Source organism: Buteo buteo, chromosome 2 (genome assembly GCF_964188355.1).
Source record: "Buteo buteo chromosome 2, bButBut1.hap1.1, whole genome shotgun sequence".
Classification (NCBI taxonomy): Eukaryota; Metazoa; Chordata; class Aves; order Accipitriformes; family Accipitridae; genus Buteo; species Buteo buteo.
Window position 1 is genome coordinate 46,471,904 of NC_134172.1, and position 16,875 is coordinate 46,488,778.

Consider the following 16,875-nt stretch of genomic DNA (forward strand, 5'->3'; position numbering starts at 1 on the left):
ATTCAGTTTTCGGCAGCTCACTGTGCAGCTCTGAACCAGATGCTGGAACAAGGGGGAGTCTACCTCCTTATTCTAGCACAGACCTAAGCCGAAAGTTACCATTTGAGCACAATTTAAGACAGAAGCTACTTCAACAGGATAAAGGTTTCTGTTCCCTGCCACATTCCTGATAAACACTGAGAAATACAAGGGTTGTATGCCAATCCAGCAACTCATCCACATGTTGGAATTAAGAACTAATATAAAACCCCATGTTTGGTTTTAGTAGTGCTTTTACAGCCACCACCATTAAACAGTCAAGAAAAAAAGGGGTATGAAATAGAAGAACTAACAAGCTTGTGACAATTTATGGATATAAAATTGTTCTTGGAAGTTACCACAAAAATTATGCATAAGCCTACTTCTTCTTGGAAGCATTTTATATCACTGAATTCCAATTTGACTAATGCTTTAATTAAAACTTGTACAATAATATTCACTTAGAATAGTCTAAAAAAACAGCAAATCCTATCCAGACATAGAAGACTTCTTCCATTGCAGTGTGATTTGGCACTCTGTGGAGATTGAGCAATCTGTAATTAAGCAAGATGAGACTTGTATGGGAATACCAAGAACATTAAGACTATGTTACAACATGGGAATTATTTGCCAGAGAACATTATCCTTTTACTGCTTTTTTTATCATTAAGATGTAAAATTTAATTAAAACAAAGTGACAGACAGCTTGTGTTACATCCACTTGTTAGCTGTATAGCTCACCTTCAGACCATTCATTAGGATGCAACTAAATTTAGTCATTAGTATACAACTTTTTTTTTTTTTTTTTTTTTTTTTATAATCACTGCTCTGCTTCATTTCCTCCACCACTCCAAGCCCCCAGCTGAAGCTTTAAAGACAGCAAGGACAGCAAGCCATACAGTGGCATTTTGAAGTAGGCAGTAGCTCTGAACAAGGAAGGAAACCAGTGCTGATCTGGATCCAGTGCAGGAAGAAAGAATGCTCTCCTATGAATATTTCACAGAAATAGTGACACAGCTTCAGCTTTGAAAAACATTCTCCAAATTCTCATGTTTTCCTACGAATCTCTTTCCAACAATATCTGTTCAAGATTTTAAAAACGTGTTCTCTCTCCAATATGAAAGACCTGTAGCTAAGAGTTGCTTCACTGGTATTCTTGGAAACCTTCCCAAGGTTTGCCTGGTTATCCCATTATTTTTCCCCAGTTAACCTATATCCCACTTGCATAAGATACAACATATCCCTCACTCCATATTTTACACTTCCCATTGCACCTCCTTCTCAAGTGTATGACTCCTAAAAAATAGCTAGAAATTTCTGCCTCTCGTTCTTCCCGTGAAAAAGGTGAGTTTAAGCTGTAGAAGAAGCTGGGAGCAACCACTCAGGCTCCAGCTTTCCCAATGCAGAAACATGCCTGTCCCCAGCAGAGACAGAGTTTGGATTCTGTTCAAACTCCAGAAGCTTACAACACGTGAGTATCTATCTGCCTGTTCGTGACAGCGCTATCAGAGACAGACAACTTGTGGTTATCACTTACCACAGCCCTCAAAGTATGAGGAAGGGGGGAAAGAGCCCTGCTGCCATTAGAACAACAAATCACATCATGAGAGACCTATCAATGGTAGGGCTATTTTAACAAAATCAAAAAATACATATTTTTGTCCTCAATTCTGCAAAAGAAGTCAAACATGTACCCTTCTCTGTGTCATTACAGACCTTTGTATGTAATTCCAGCCCCTAACCCCAACACAAAAGCAACAGTAAGGTGGCTAAAATAGCAACATGCTATTTTATGTAAATTTAAAATATTTTAAACAGCATGTTTCCACCCCCATGCTAATAATTATTATATTATTATATAAAAGTACCTTCAACTACAAGAAAAAAAAAAAAAACAAATCACAAAGAAATGCAGCAGTTCTTGCTTCCCTTACCTCCTATCAGGCAGCAGTTCTGAAGTAAGAAACTTTGAGGAAAAGAAAAAAATACTTTTTTTCTAGTTTCCGGAACCTCTGTGAAGCATCACTCCCTTGTAACCAGTATCTGATCTCCAAAATCTAATCATTGTAACATAAAAGCCTTTGATCGCTTGCTTTTCTAGAGAAAAGCAGAGAGAAGCTTTAAAACTTACTTGTAGATAAAATCCTAGTTAGCACTACATGCAATGCTAAAGTCAGGGAAAATCTGCCTCTCAGATAATACTACAACCCTGAGAAGATAGGAGGGGAAGAAGGAAAAAAGTATATTGAAAAACAATAAGAGACAAATCTTGTCAAAAGAAAGGTTCCTAGAAACAGGTAAGCACGACATTGCTTCAAGTACAGTACGCTTCTGAAGTAAGAAGCAGAGTCATCAGTGGTCTCATCTGAAGCACATAAATTCCCAACATTTTACTTTCTAGACTGTTAAGCTTAAAAATACAGAAGACATAAACCCCTATTTGCTCTGTGGCTTACGAAAGTGGACAATTAAGAGTGCTTCACTAACAAACATATGAAGTGAAAAGTGACCTAGTCTGATTTTAGATGTAGACTTGTAACACAGAACTAAGAAAAATATTTTAGTTTTCTTCAGCAGTTCTATTTCATACTAAAAGGATCCGAGCTAATTAAAATGTATGATTGGCTGTACAAACCAAAATGCATCTATACTCCAGCATCCTATGCCAAGTTTCTGTAACTCATCAGTCTTCTAAGAAAAAATGCAAGAAACCTCCTTCTGCTGTTTGAAACAATCTTTTGTTTGGTTCCTCAGTTACGCATGCCTACCACCCCTCAGTCAAGGAAATCCTTTTGTTTTCTTGCACAATGAGCCTAGGAACCAGAAGAAAGCCACAGCATTGGTATGTCACTATGCAAGAGTACAAGAACAAGTCTAGAGAGATGCTCCCCATTCTAAGCCCTGCCTGTTTCTAGAAGTTGCATGTTAGATCTTCTGTGACAGTCACCATCTTTCTATTTTATAGCCTCCCACTCACTTAGTCAAGGCTTTCTAACAACATTTTGCCTTTCAAATACTTTTCAAATCTATATACACTTTTGACATCCAACACATCCCATAATAATCTCCAGTTTTCATTCACCTCCTTTTATTTTGAGTTTTCACCTCGTTTTCTTTGAGGGTCCCCCATACCGATATTAACAACTAGCAAATACCTCCTATTCAGCCACTCCACAGCACTTATTAACACTATATTTCCCTGATTTGCCCTTTCCCTCCCCATCATCAGAAGAAGACTCCAGTGTAGCCAAGTTCCAGTACACAGAGTTCATTCTGTACAGAAGACTAACAAAAGTGATGAAAAGTACTTTCCCCCACTCCAATGCTTCCATTTCAGAAATGGAAAGGGACTGATAAAAGTATTTGAGACAAGCATTTGACAGAGTTAGAGCAGTCTCAGTATTTTCCCTTCTGTTCCCTGCTCCTTTCCTGGTAATTCCTAAAATTCTATTTGCTTTTTTTTGGACCACTACTAATTGCTGGACATTTTCAATGTTGTAACACCAAGATTTTTCTCTTGACATACTAATTAATTCAGAGCCTATCAAAATATGTAGACACTACTACTGCGGGAGCTCGACATGGAGAGGCAGTATGAAAAATTCTGAACATAAATTATTACTAAGTACAACAGTTTTTACTTAAGGAGGAAAAATGATCCAAACTTCACTTACACAAAGATCAGCTTCAACTCAATTACTGCCGCTCTGGAATGAGATTTTGGTATTAAAAAGAGACACCTCTACAGAATTATTTATCAGGAGCAGGCAAAAGGAGAAAAACAAAGCCAGTATTAAGAAATAATAGCAAACAAATAGAGAGTAGAAGTATAAGAATCACTATGCCATTGCACAAGCCTCTGATATATATACTGAACAACAGTTCTACTACCTCATCACAGTACACTGTAGATGCTAAACTTTTAAATAGGTTCGAGAAGCAACCAGAAAACTTGTTGAGGAATAATTCATTGATGGCAATTGAGTATAAAAAGTTACCATCTCTAGCTAGCACAGGAAGTCCCTGAGCTGCAAACCAACAGCAACTGTGAGAGTATCCTGATCAAGCAGAGTTGCACCTTTCTGAACAGTACTGGGCCACAGCTGTATAAAGATCGTATTTAACTGCCATGTGTAAGAATTGAAAAAGTACCGAAATACTGAAGTTACTTATTCTCCTTCAAAAAGGGCTGTAATTATACCATAAGTGCTTATTGCCAATTCCACATCACTCACAAAGAACAGAAAGTTGGTTTTATTTTATTTCACACACTTCAATGAATGCCAGTCTCCTCAAAATACCATCCATCTTTTCAAAGTCTAACTTTCAAAGATAGCCAGGATCATGACTTTGCAGTTAACATAAGACTGATACTCTCAACATCTTGGGGCAGGGAGGAATCCTTTCTGCTTGCAGTTATATGCATTTTTTTAATATAGCAAACAATCAGTCATGAGGAAAGCAACCTTTTTCATTCTTGTAAAGGTATCAATAGAAGTGCTTAAAAGACTGAAGATAAGAGCAGAACTTTTTTTTTTAAGTGACTTAGTATAAACACCAAAAGCATAAATAAAATAAATACAATAATAATTTATTTCTAATAGGGATTTTTGTTTGTTTGTTTTTAGTATCTCCCACTTTCAAAGTGCGTTCTAATTTAAACAGATTCATGTCATTTCTACTTGGACACAGGTGACACCCTCAACCCATCATTCTGCAATTTTTGAAGTCCAAACGTTTTACCTGTCAAAAATATTTATCTGTTTGAGGACAAAAATTCTGATATCACTTCCAAAGAGAAATAAATAATATAAATCTTCATATGATGACCTCTTTCAGATTTGGTAAAGAAGTTGAAGACTGACCACTGCTAACACCTACCTGAAACTTTTATAATAAAGGCCATTAAATCTTATAAAATTAAATAAAACTAATATCAACTAACACTTTTAAATACTAATCAGGACATCACACAGGTATTTATTAATAAACTGTTTATCCAGCCACTCAGTTAACCACGTATTGATAGCATCCAAATGCACTTAATTAATTTCTCATAAATAGGATAATGTTTATTTATTAAGATTGCCCAATTGACTTAAGCCTGCTCCAGTTAGTGACAAATGACAAGTTGCTGCTTTTATTCATAAACCTCTAAACATCAACCCACTAACCGCAGCAGCCAGTCTATCATCCAGGTCATGCTGTTCTTCACCTACACCACTTACAAAATAATAGTTACTTCTCCCTCTTAATTATTTACCTTAGAATTACCTTCCTTGTGATGTTTGGCACAGGATCGAAGCTGAGTTATCCAGTACTGTTTCTCCTTTGCATCAGCAGCTAGAACAGAAACAAGAAAATGCAGGGACTCACACATAAATCGATACTCTTTTTTTGCATAAGAGAAGGTGATGGGCCAGAGCGGGGCAGGGTGATTATTTATTGGTTAGGATGCACTATAAATTCTAATTCACACTACTTAATTTAAGTATGTGTAAGTTCTTCAGTACAACACATCTAAACCTCAACTTACGATGTCATGGCCAGCTGGAAGAGATAAGCTTGAGTCTTCTTCATAGTTATCTCCAAGTGTTATTAAAAGCAGAATTACCTCAAGGTGACTTTTTTTCATTTTTAATTCACTTTTGTTTTACTTGTCTCTCTTTGTGAGGGACAAGGGCCACATCAAATCACTTACATCAGTAAAGCCTCTGCACTCAGGCTGTCAATCAACTACCAGACAAGCTACCAGTTCCCCAGAAATTTAAGTACTTCTGTTTCAATGTAGTTCAACTAAATCTCTCTTTAAACATGTGTATCATTTGCATGCAACTTAAATACACAAGGACGAAAACCACAATTTCCCCCTCACATTTTTAAAAAACAGCTTTAAAAATTATTGAAAAGATTATCTGCAGCCACACAGGTGGCTCCTGTGTAATATTAGTAAGTCTATTTAGGAGAGAGGTTTGGTTTTGTTTTAAACAAACCACTACTACAGTAATTGTAATTAAGAATACCAATACAGAGTGGGTAATTTCAGCAAACATTTTCTCTTACTTCCTCTACTATTAAGTATCTCAATGGTTATTGACTCAGCATAAAAATTATTTACTAATTTTAATAAAATTCATAGATCTCATTAAATTAAAAGCAGCATATTGTAAGTATTTGATAATCTCAAGTGACTGGAAAAGCATGATAATGAAACCACAAGTGTTCATGATTTCTAGCTGTGCAAATTCCGAAACATTTTAACAGAAACTCTCCCTGGTTGTTCTTGTGTTTCAGTTCTACATATAGAACAGCAACACACTGTACCACAGGGGAGGACTCCTGCATACTCTTGTCTTGCCAGATAACTGATAAACTGTGGTCAGAATAAAACTAACATAATTTTAAACTTTTGTTACACCACGTCACTTTTTTTTATTTTTTTTTTAATAAAATAGTTTGATATTAAAGTATCCTGATCAATCAAGCATACTGAAAATACCTTAGAATCAGAATACTGCCTTTTTTTTTTTCTTTTTTTTTAATTATTCCAAAGTAACTCTTATATACCTTATATTGTCTTTCTTAAGAAAGGAAAGGCAAAATTTTATGTTAATGGTGCATTCTATTACTCCAAGACTGACAAGAACATATTATCTTAACAGCCTTCCACTGGCATTTTTCCCTTCTCTGACCCATCAGCAGATTCATTACTGCACATTATCTGCAGGATGGTGGCAGGGGAGAACAATATTAGAAGTCAAATGCTATGCTGTGGACAGCAACAAAAGCTGCTTTTTCTACCTTTGGAAGCAAACAAGAGATACTGTTCAAGCAAAATGCCACAGTAACAACTTATAGAAGGCATCTTGAGGTATCTTCCAGCCCTGAAAGTCTATATATTGTAAATTCACACATATTTAACTCCAGATTGCTCTTCCAGTGTGTTTTATAATACAGCATGTAACAAGATAGCTGTATAACCACTACTTTCTGACAGTATAGGGAAGCAGAAGAGAAACGAGATATGAGAGAAGAGATGCAGAAGCAGGAATAGGAGAGAAGAATGACTCAGGTGGCACTTCAAACAACACTGTACCTCTCAACTTATACATCTCTCCATTAGCAGAGTAGACCACCAACATGTGTGGCACTTCGTCACTGGGTGATATTATAGCTCCAGCTAAAGACAAGGTTCCACGTGGCTTCTGGTTTTTACTTTGTTCATTCACGAAATACTGCAGTATCCCCGTCTCAAAGTCCAGCACAAAGTACCTGTTCAAAGAAAATGCAATTGTATAGTATTTCTGTTAGAGTTCTTCACGCATTTACTCAAAGAAGAGCACAGACTGATCTTAAATCAAGATCATAAATAAACAAATAAGATTAAAGTCATTTCTGTAATACCCTAATTTTATAAGGTCCTGTTCTTTTGATCATTAGGTTTGGCTTTCAAGGGTACGTGTGAGCTGTTCTTTTACTCATGTTTCTCAGATTAATGGTGAGGTCCACATACAAGACATGAAAGCAAGGAAAGGAGTTTTTAATTTAAGAGGTTCCACTGAAGAAGTATGAGACTGCTTCTTCTGGGGGGTTTTGGTCCCTCCCGTTTTTTTACCATTTATAACCTTGAAAGACATGCTAATTCCCCACAACTAGTCTTTCGAAAAGATGACACTGTTTTTGCAGAGGCATAAGCACAATTAAAGACACAAAGGTATTTTCATCTTTGTGATAATATTTCACATACAGATGTTGAATGTAATTTTGAAAACCGGCCAAGGGAATTGGGCATTCAGTTCCCAATAAGTAATAGGTAGGAAGTATGGACACCCATGTATAAGAAAACAATCAGGAGGAGAGATAAGTAAAGTCTAAATTCTATTTGGTCATTCTGCTAACAAATTCTAACAAGGAAAAAACATTTTTACTGCTGATCATACATTTAGGATCAGGAAATAGTCAGCCAGTGAAAATCAAGTAAGTAAAATCCACAAAAATTTAAAAAAAAAAAAAAAAAAATTTTGACGAAGACAAGCCATGCCACGATAAACCAACTGCTAGGACTGCAAGATCATACAAACAAAGATAAACTAATTGCATTGTCCAAGTGCACTAAATGAAAGCGAAGATGTTTTGATGTTAGTATGTCGGTCTCAAGAGTTGGAAACATAATTTCTCCCCCCATATAAATCTATATTTCACAACACCAGAGATCTTAAATTCCACCTCCCTGTGGAAATCATCTATGCTATTACACAGAACAACTATTTAACACTCTTTGCCAAGAGAGGACGGACAGCAACCTCCTGGCTCAGATGAAGGACAGTTTGCTACAACTTGCAACAGACCAGAGTGAAGATCACACGAATGCAAGTGTCATGGTTTAAGCCCAGCTGGCAACAAAGCACCAGGAAGCTGCTCGCTCACTCTTCCCCACCCCCAGCCCTGGTGGGATGAGGAGGAGAAAATATAAAGAAAACCTTGTGGGTCAAGACAAGGACATGGAGGGATCACTCACCACTTATGGTCACAGGCAAAAGACAGGCTCAACTTGGGGAAAAAACAAAAGTAATTTAATATACTACTAATCAAATCAAAACAAGGATAATGGGAAGTAAAAGCAAGCCTTAAAACACCTTCCCCCTACCCCTCCCTCCCTCCTGGCTCAACTCCACTCCCTATTTCTCCACCTCCTTCCCCCCAGCAGTGCAGGTGGGAAATGGGGGTTGGGGTCAGTTCATCACACGTTGTCTCTGCTGCTCCTTCCTCCTCAGGGGGAGGACTCCTCACTCTTCCCCTCCAACGTGGATCCTTCCCACGGGCTGCAGTTCTTCACAAACTGCTCCAGCGTGGGTCCTTCCACGGGCTGCAGTCCTTCAGGCACAGACTGCTCCAGCATAGGTCCCCTGCGGGGTCACAAGTCCTGCCAGAAAACCTGCTCCAGCGTGGGCTCCTCTCTCCACGGGGCCACAGGTCCTGCCAGGAGCCTGCTCCAACACAAGCTTTCCACAGGGTCACAGCCTCCCTCAGGCCCTCACCTGCTCCGGCGTGGGGTCCTTCCCAGGCTGCAGGTGGGCATCTGCTCCCCCGCTCCCCTCCACAGGCTGGGGGGGACAGCCTGCCGTCTCACCACGGGCTGCAGGGGCATCCCCTCCTCCCCCACTCCTCCTCCCCTCCTTCTTCACTGACCTCGGTGTCTGCAGAGGGGTTCCTCTAACATCCCACTCCCCTCTCCACTGCAGGTTTTCCTTCCTTTATCCCAGAGGCACTACCACCGTGGCTGATGGGCTCGGCCTGGGCCAGAGGCGGGTCCGACATGGAGCCGGGGAAGCTTCCAGCAGCTTCTCACAGGAGCCGCCCCTGCAGCCACTCCCCCGCTACCAAAACCCCGCCACACAAACCCAATACACAGCAAGTTACCCCCTTAGCCTCTACTAAAAAAACAACCCTAACAATCTGGCTAATACCACTAACATGGTTATTTGGAATGCATACTATTTGCTACTTTTCCTCTAGATAGCATAAATCATATAAAGTTGTGTACAATATTTCAGAAACTGGGATTATTCAGACTTCTATAGCTTTGTACACTCCAAATTTGCTCAAGTCACTACTTTGTTTTGAAAGTCGCATTTTCTCTTAGCCCTTTTTCAATATCCCCATATGCAGAACACCTCTAACCTTTCCCATCATAGCATATTTCCAGGATTGTCTTCACATCGCGTTCAAGTTATTGGTGTTCTTGTGCTCACCTCTTTATTCAAGCTCAACAAGCCTGGACATGATGCAAGCAATCATTGCCTAGGATTTACAGAGCTTCAGACATTTTGCTTGGGCAACCTTCCTTTGCCACATTTATGCATAACTCTCTACTGCCACCACCGCACCAGAACAAAGATCAAATTCTCTTTAAATTATTACAGATTAACAACCCATGCTCCAAATAATTTTAAGCTACTGCACCACTACACCCCTCACTTCAGCCCTGACTCCATCTCCCACATCTCCCATAAAGCACATCTCTGCATCCCTTCCCTCACGAAACAAATGGAAAGCCTCCCTTTTGTAATCATGAAGCACATCTCTTTACCTTCCCTCCACAGTTTATCTTCACCACAAAAAAAAAGAAAAAGGACTACAGAAATGGCAAACTGAATGCCAACCACCACAACGTTTTCAACAGTACTGTTAAAAATGAGGAGGCCCTAAATGGAAATTGCCAAAATTTCAGAAGATTACCTTATTGACTTGTATTACACCAGTACATAACCTTCCTGTTTTGTTTGACTTCTAAATGATTTTACAATACTGATCTCCCACTTACAATGCATTTTTCCTCTTCAGGGAAAGATGAAGTACTTAACTGCAGGTCAAAACAGCAGAATTGGAAAATATACAATAAAAAAAAGTCAGATTTGCACATTTCATAGTAAATTTTAGTTTCACTCATTCTCAGTTTTCCTTGTCCATTTTAGGAATATCTGTTACATATTCAGGAGAAAAAGCAGAGCACTAGACGCAGGTGATGCCATGCTCCTGAGAAAATGACACAGTAGCTTGACCGTAGAGCTAGTGCTTCTCTCCATCCAACTGACAAGTTTTCAGCAATCTCTTCGGGTTTAGCAAACAAGTCTAGGCTTTATATGCAGTGACATCCATTCTGAGCCTGTGCCATGATTATAATTTCATTGTGCTTTTATTGTTCAGGTACAAATCATTTATTTCAGCCTTTGTTATCAGGCCATCTTTTATCCATTACTGCCTTGGAAGTCATCATTGCGGTTACTGCAATACAGCTCTACCATTACCAAAAGGACGAACAACAGTTTAAAAAAAAGGTGGGGGGGAAAGAGGCAAGAAAAATCATCTTTCCTTCTGCTATCAAGATCAAACAATTTCGGGAAAAAAGTTCCTCTGAGTCTGTTAGAACAGAATCTATTAAGTTACATAAACACTACAAGCACTTCAACTCAGAAACCTTTGCATGCTAGGCCAGCAAAGCACTCCCAGAATGACTGTAAGCTCCACAAAGATGGGCTTTGCATTGCCATAACGCTACCCCAGGGAAGGAAAACAGCCATTCAAGTACAGAATACACCTTTACCAGCATAATGACAACCGAGAGCAGCAACTTCTGCAAATCCACATATGCAGAGACAGCATCCTTCCACATCCTTGTTATCATAGCTACAGCAGTAGTGTTACCTTGACCTTCTAGCTAACCATAACCTATTTTATGTACAGTCTCAGAAAAACAGAGCATTAGCATTGGCCTTGTACCTTCAGTTTTCAGTACTTGTGATGATGTCTTAGTTGCCTGTAAAAGCACGCAACATGTTTCCAGTACAACTCAAGCAGTAATCTTAAGAAAAAAGTAAGCAGTTCTCACAAGCCTTCACATTGCCCTCTTCAAGTATCCTGCCTTCTTTCTTGTCCCAGATGAACCAGTTTCTATGGCTGCCAACTTTGAAAGTCATAAGAGAAAAGAGAATTATCTACAGAAACGTAAGTTCCAACTGCCCAACAAAAGCTTGTCGTGTCAACAAAATAGCTTTCCTGTGACTTTGGAGAGCTCAGGAACTTTTCACAGGCATCCTGACAGTGACACTGTCCATATCCCACGAAACCAAGTATTTGCTTTTCAAGAGTGTATTGGCTTTGCGTGGCAAGGTTTTGGTAGCGGGGGGGGTTACAGGGGTGGCTTCTGTAAGAAGCTGCTGGAAGCTTCCCCCATGTCCGACAGAGCCCATACCAGCCGGCTCTAAGACGGACCCACCACAGGCCAAGGCCGAGCCAATCAGCGATAGTGGTAATGCCTCTGTGGTAACAATTTTAAGAAGGAAGAAGGTTGGGACAGATGAAAAACGGCAACTGGAGAGAGGAATGAGAACATGTAAGAGAAACAGCCCTGCAGCCCCCCAGGTCAGTGCAGAAGGAGGGGGAGGAGATGCTCCAAGCATCGGAGCGGAGATTCCCCTGCAGCCCCTGGTGAAGACCCTGGTGAGGCAGGCTGTCCCCCTGCAGCCCAGGGAGGTCCACGGTGGAGCAGATCTCCACCTGCAGCCCGTGGAAGACCCCATGCTGGAGCAGGTGGGTGCCCAAAGGAGGCTGTGACCCTGTGGGAAGCCCATGCTGGAGCAGGCTCCTGGCAGGACCTGTGGATCTGTGGAGAGAGGAGCCCACGGAGCAGGTTTTCTGGCAGGACTTGTGACCCCACGGGGGACCCACGCTGGAGCAGTGTGCTCCTGAAGGACTGCACACCGTGGAAAGGACCCATGCTGGAGCAGTTCATGAAGAACTGCAGCCCATGGGAATGGCCCACGTTGGAGAAGTTCGTGGAGGACTGTCTCCCATGGGAGGGACCCCACACTGGAGCAGGGGAAGAGTGTGATGAGTCCTCCCGCTGAGGAGGATGAAGCGGCAGAAAATAACGTGTGATGAACTGACCGTAAAAACCCATTCCCCGGCTCCCTGTGCCACTGGGGGGGTGGGGGGGTGGTAGAAAATCCAGGAGTGAAGTTGTGCCCGGTAAGAAGAAGGGAGGGGTGGAGGGAAGGTGTTCTGAGATTTGGTTTTATTTCTCATTACCCTACTCTGGTTGATTTGTAATAAATTGAGTTAATTTTCCCCAAGCTGAGTCTGTTCTGCCCGTGACGATAATTGCTGAGTGATCTCTCCTGTCTTTATCTCGACCCACAAGCTCTTTGTTATATTTTCTCTCCCCTGTCCAACTGAGGAGCGGGAGTGATAGAATGTGACTTTGGTGGGCACCTAGCGTCCAGCCAGGGTCAACCCACCACAAAGAGTTATGGTTTGATGTGCAACTCCCCTCCTCACCTTTCACACAGTGGTATCACAGAAATAGATAGACAGGAGTAAACCACACAGACAACTATACTCTCACAACAGAAGCAGGGGGATAATGCACTTTGAAAACTGCTAAAAAGATAGGAAAAGCCAGGAGAAGGAATAAGGAATTAAATGTCAAATCAGGCAGTGCAAGACTTTGTACAAAGCGTTGGGGGTGGGGGGTGTGGGGGGGAGGAACAGAAATAGAAGAAACAGAAGCAGCTTTCAAAAACATTTTCTTCCATCACAGACCAAGTGATGACCCAGTTCAGAGCATCGTAAAAGCGCAGAAGACATGGATACCAGATTCTTTCATTAACTGAGGAAGGAAAATGATTATATATACGAAGCAGAACAGAAGTAAGAGAATGGTACATGTCCCATTTTAGAAGCCCCATGTAACTGTATCAAAAGGACAGAGATATCTTTTAACTTAAGTTCCAAAAGTCATTTGTTCTGCACACTGCAGAAATAACAGCACTAACCTCTCCAGAACTGATTAACCTTGGCCACCTTATCCTGTATTTTTCTACTGGCTTTGTTCACAGAGCACACATTTACCCATGCTGTTGTATTTCCGTAATTAATTTACAGATTAACACTGATGAAAACTAACATACTCTTTAGAGAACAGTCAGGTAGGAGGTAGCAAAGACAAGTTATGTTGTACCAGACATACAAACAATTAGTACTATACAGAAATGATGAAATAACTGTTACTGACAGACACTTCCAAAAGACAGCTAAATTTTTCTGTTATTCCAAAATTGGACAAAATAATATTTTTTTTAAATTAATATTCATTAAAAGGGGCCATCTAATGGTAAGATAGAAAATTACCACTTTAATACATTTTCAGCAGTTTTAACTGCTTAAGCACTGTTCAGAGTAGACACATAAAATTACAGGCAAGAAAAAGCAGGCCATTTCACAAAGGAAAAGGCTTGGCCAATGGATTTCTCACTTTAAACTCAAATCTGTTCAGAGACTACAGGCTTCCTGCTCCTCTGGCGCAGCCTCCCTCAAGCCCCTTAGATTCACTGGGATACTCCCCTCTGCCATTCCAACCAAATGCAGACACATTACCAACTGATATCAATTACAAGATAAAACACTCAGCCACACTCAGCAAACTAGAACTTTATTGCTGTTCTATCAAATTAAAACAAAACAAAACAAAACACAACCACAAAACAGTATGACACTACCAGAATTTTTTAAGTTACTCATGAGTTTGTCAATATGGCCGGATGACACTTTATTTCTATTTTATTTCCCATATTTCAAAACCAGCACTCTCTCAGAATAAATCCTAAGTCTTATAAATTCTGTAACTATCTGTCTTAATTAAATGCTCATCATGTTTTATTCCTATCCCCTTTATCCATTCACCTTGACAGCCATTAAAAAAAAAATAATAATCAAGCAGAACAAGTATGACATACTAGGAAGCGTAACTATGTTGCCTTATGAATTCTTGGAGGGGAAGAGAGAGACTCAAACACTGTACCAATAAACTATTTCAACTGGATTTCATATTCACTGATATGAGCATTGCATTTATTATAGTAATGATTATAATACATTAATGTTAGAATTATATACTACTATAATCATTTATTATTAGTTCCCCATTCAAGAAGAAACTAAGAAAAAGCAATGACTATGGTTTAAAAAGCGAAAAAATGCTGGTAGTATAGTAGGGGATGAAAATGGTCTACCACCAGAGCCTGTCAACAGAGAACAGCGGCTATACAGGTCTTCCATGAGAAAATTTGAGATTTCCAATACTATCCCTGTTTGAGGCAATAAAAACAAAAGACACCAAAAAATATCAGAAGCACATGATATGAACATTTCTGATGTAATTTACTCACCTCACCGGATATAAGAATTTTCATTTTCCTATTTCCAGTCAAATTAAGCATTTCCATATTCTCCAGTGGAAATGCACACTTTTTTTTAAAAAAAAAAAAAAAGAAAAACCACACCACATTTTTAGGCATTTCAGTATTCAATTGTACATCCATAACATGGTGTACCGCCCACTGAAGCTGTCACTTGGATGCAAGTCTGCAATGCACCCAAAGGTACGTTCCCAGCAAAAGAAAACACCCCTTAAAAGAACTTCCTTCTATTCTCTTCTTATTCTGAACACATCTCAGAAAACAACCATCTGAAAGTAAGTTTTCAATACTCAGAATCCCAAGAAGTTTTCAAGGTAGGGCTGCCAAATCTTTCCATTGTGTAATGTATTCCTAGTGATTTGAATTCTTCCCAGTTAAGTCAGTCTTCTGGACCAGATTTTGTACAACCTCCAGTTCGAATTCATAATGTGATAGCGGTTTTTTATATAAAGACTTCTGCAACTGGACAACTGCAATCCCAGTCAAATCTTCAATTATGGACTCAATCTGCTAAAAAACTCACCTCTTTTGGAAAGCAGCATTATATTAATTACTTCCTTGGGTTCACAAACTAGCCTACATTGGAATCCATGCTTCATAGTTGGACTGTGTCCAATCCCAGAGCTCATCTGTTTAAAATTGGTATGGATGCCAAATACTGCACAGTAGCATAGACAAATCCTTTGACTAAAGACAAAATCTTCCATAATCTCCAAACAATAAAATGGTTTTCATTGTATGATGACGTAGCACAGCAACTACTTCTGGATGGAGAGGCATGCTGGGTTTCTACAGCAGGCTAGCCTTGGTTTCAGCTCTTTGGAGATCTTTTCCCAGTTACTTTCTCACTGATGAACAGAGAAGCTTTCTTCTCTAAACACCAGTTTACCTCTTCCACAGACACCTTTTCTTCTAAACCAGTCTCACAATACATACTTTATGGCCTACTTTTTATTTTGCTTTAACCATAAAAATGCAAATTTTTCAGATAAAATACATTGATTTGAAACAGCACGAAATCTTCACCCTAATTTACAACCTTGATAGGCAACATCACCTTCCCTATCATATTAGAAAAGTAACAATCCATGTATTTCCCCTTCTCAAACTGCTGAATTTATTATTCCAGACAGTGTGACAGATACTATGGTCCACTACACACTTCAGCATCAAATTAGCTTAAGAACAGAAGCAGCGCACCAGCAGAAGATTTCCACTGCCTTCTCCTTCTACCACTTTGTTCTCGACATTTCTGAGTTTCCAAACACGTTTTCCTTTCACTCCATTCCAATTTTCCTCCAGTCGCTGCCAGTGATTCCACAATCCTCAAAAAGATGACATTTTCAAGAAGAAGGAATCAAACTATTTTATAATTCTCTTCCTTTTTTTTTTTTAAATGCAGTTAAAAAAAAACTAGATAAGAATTATAGGATAGAAAGTAAATGACTCTGTCAAGAAAAGCAAAGTTTATGGTTCCAGTAACTGAACAAGATGTCACATAGAAATATATCATTTTTAGGAAACTGTACCTTATAGGCCATCTTGGAGACAACATTTATGCAATTGCTTAATTCTTTTTTCCCTTCTACCTTGAGCCATAAGATTAATGGAATTATTCATGCCAGTAAAGATAAAGCACAGCATACACATTTGACAGTTAAGGACTTTATTATTAAAAATCATCTCTAAAGTTGTCATTTAAAGCCAGGTGTTGGGAGAACACGTTTACATGTCAGTAACTGTTTAACATCCTTTATGCATTGAGGTTCCTCAGTTTATCATTTTCTAACATAAGAAAACGTAAGAACTGCAGCTTTACTGACTTTGAGCATCTCAATGAAAAATGGATTTTCAAAACAGTAATTTCTCTGCATTATTACAACTGCATATCAGTCAAGCTGAACTACAATTTGCTGGACACTTTTAGAAGTCTTCCATATCTAAAATGGAGATAAGAAATAGAGGAAGTATTATCCACAGCTAATAGATAGACTCCTTGTTTCTGATCATCATGCCCTTTGTGATTTTAACATCCACAGAAATCTCACACAAATAAAACCTTAAGAGAAATCTCTTTTTCTGTTTTCTCAAGTCCCAGTCA

At 39.4% G+C, this 16,875-nt stretch overlaps 1 protein-coding gene across 2 annotated transcripts in view; it reads right to left on the bottom strand.

Annotated features, from left to right (window-relative positions):
• Positions 1-16,875, bottom strand: part of OSBPL10 (oxysterol binding protein like 10) — a 127,113-nt gene that overhangs the window by 82,891 nt on the left and 27,347 nt on the right. For both annotated transcript variants that reach the window (XM_075053105.1, XM_075053098.1), the window contains exons 2-3: positions 7,115-7,290; positions 5,282-5,361 (exon numbers count right to left, since the gene is read on the bottom strand). In XM_075053105.1, coding sequence (XP_074909206.1) covers positions 5,282-5,361; positions 7,115-7,290 — 256 coding nt within the window. The remainder of the gene's footprint in view (positions 1-5,281; positions 5,362-7,114; positions 7,291-16,875) is intronic.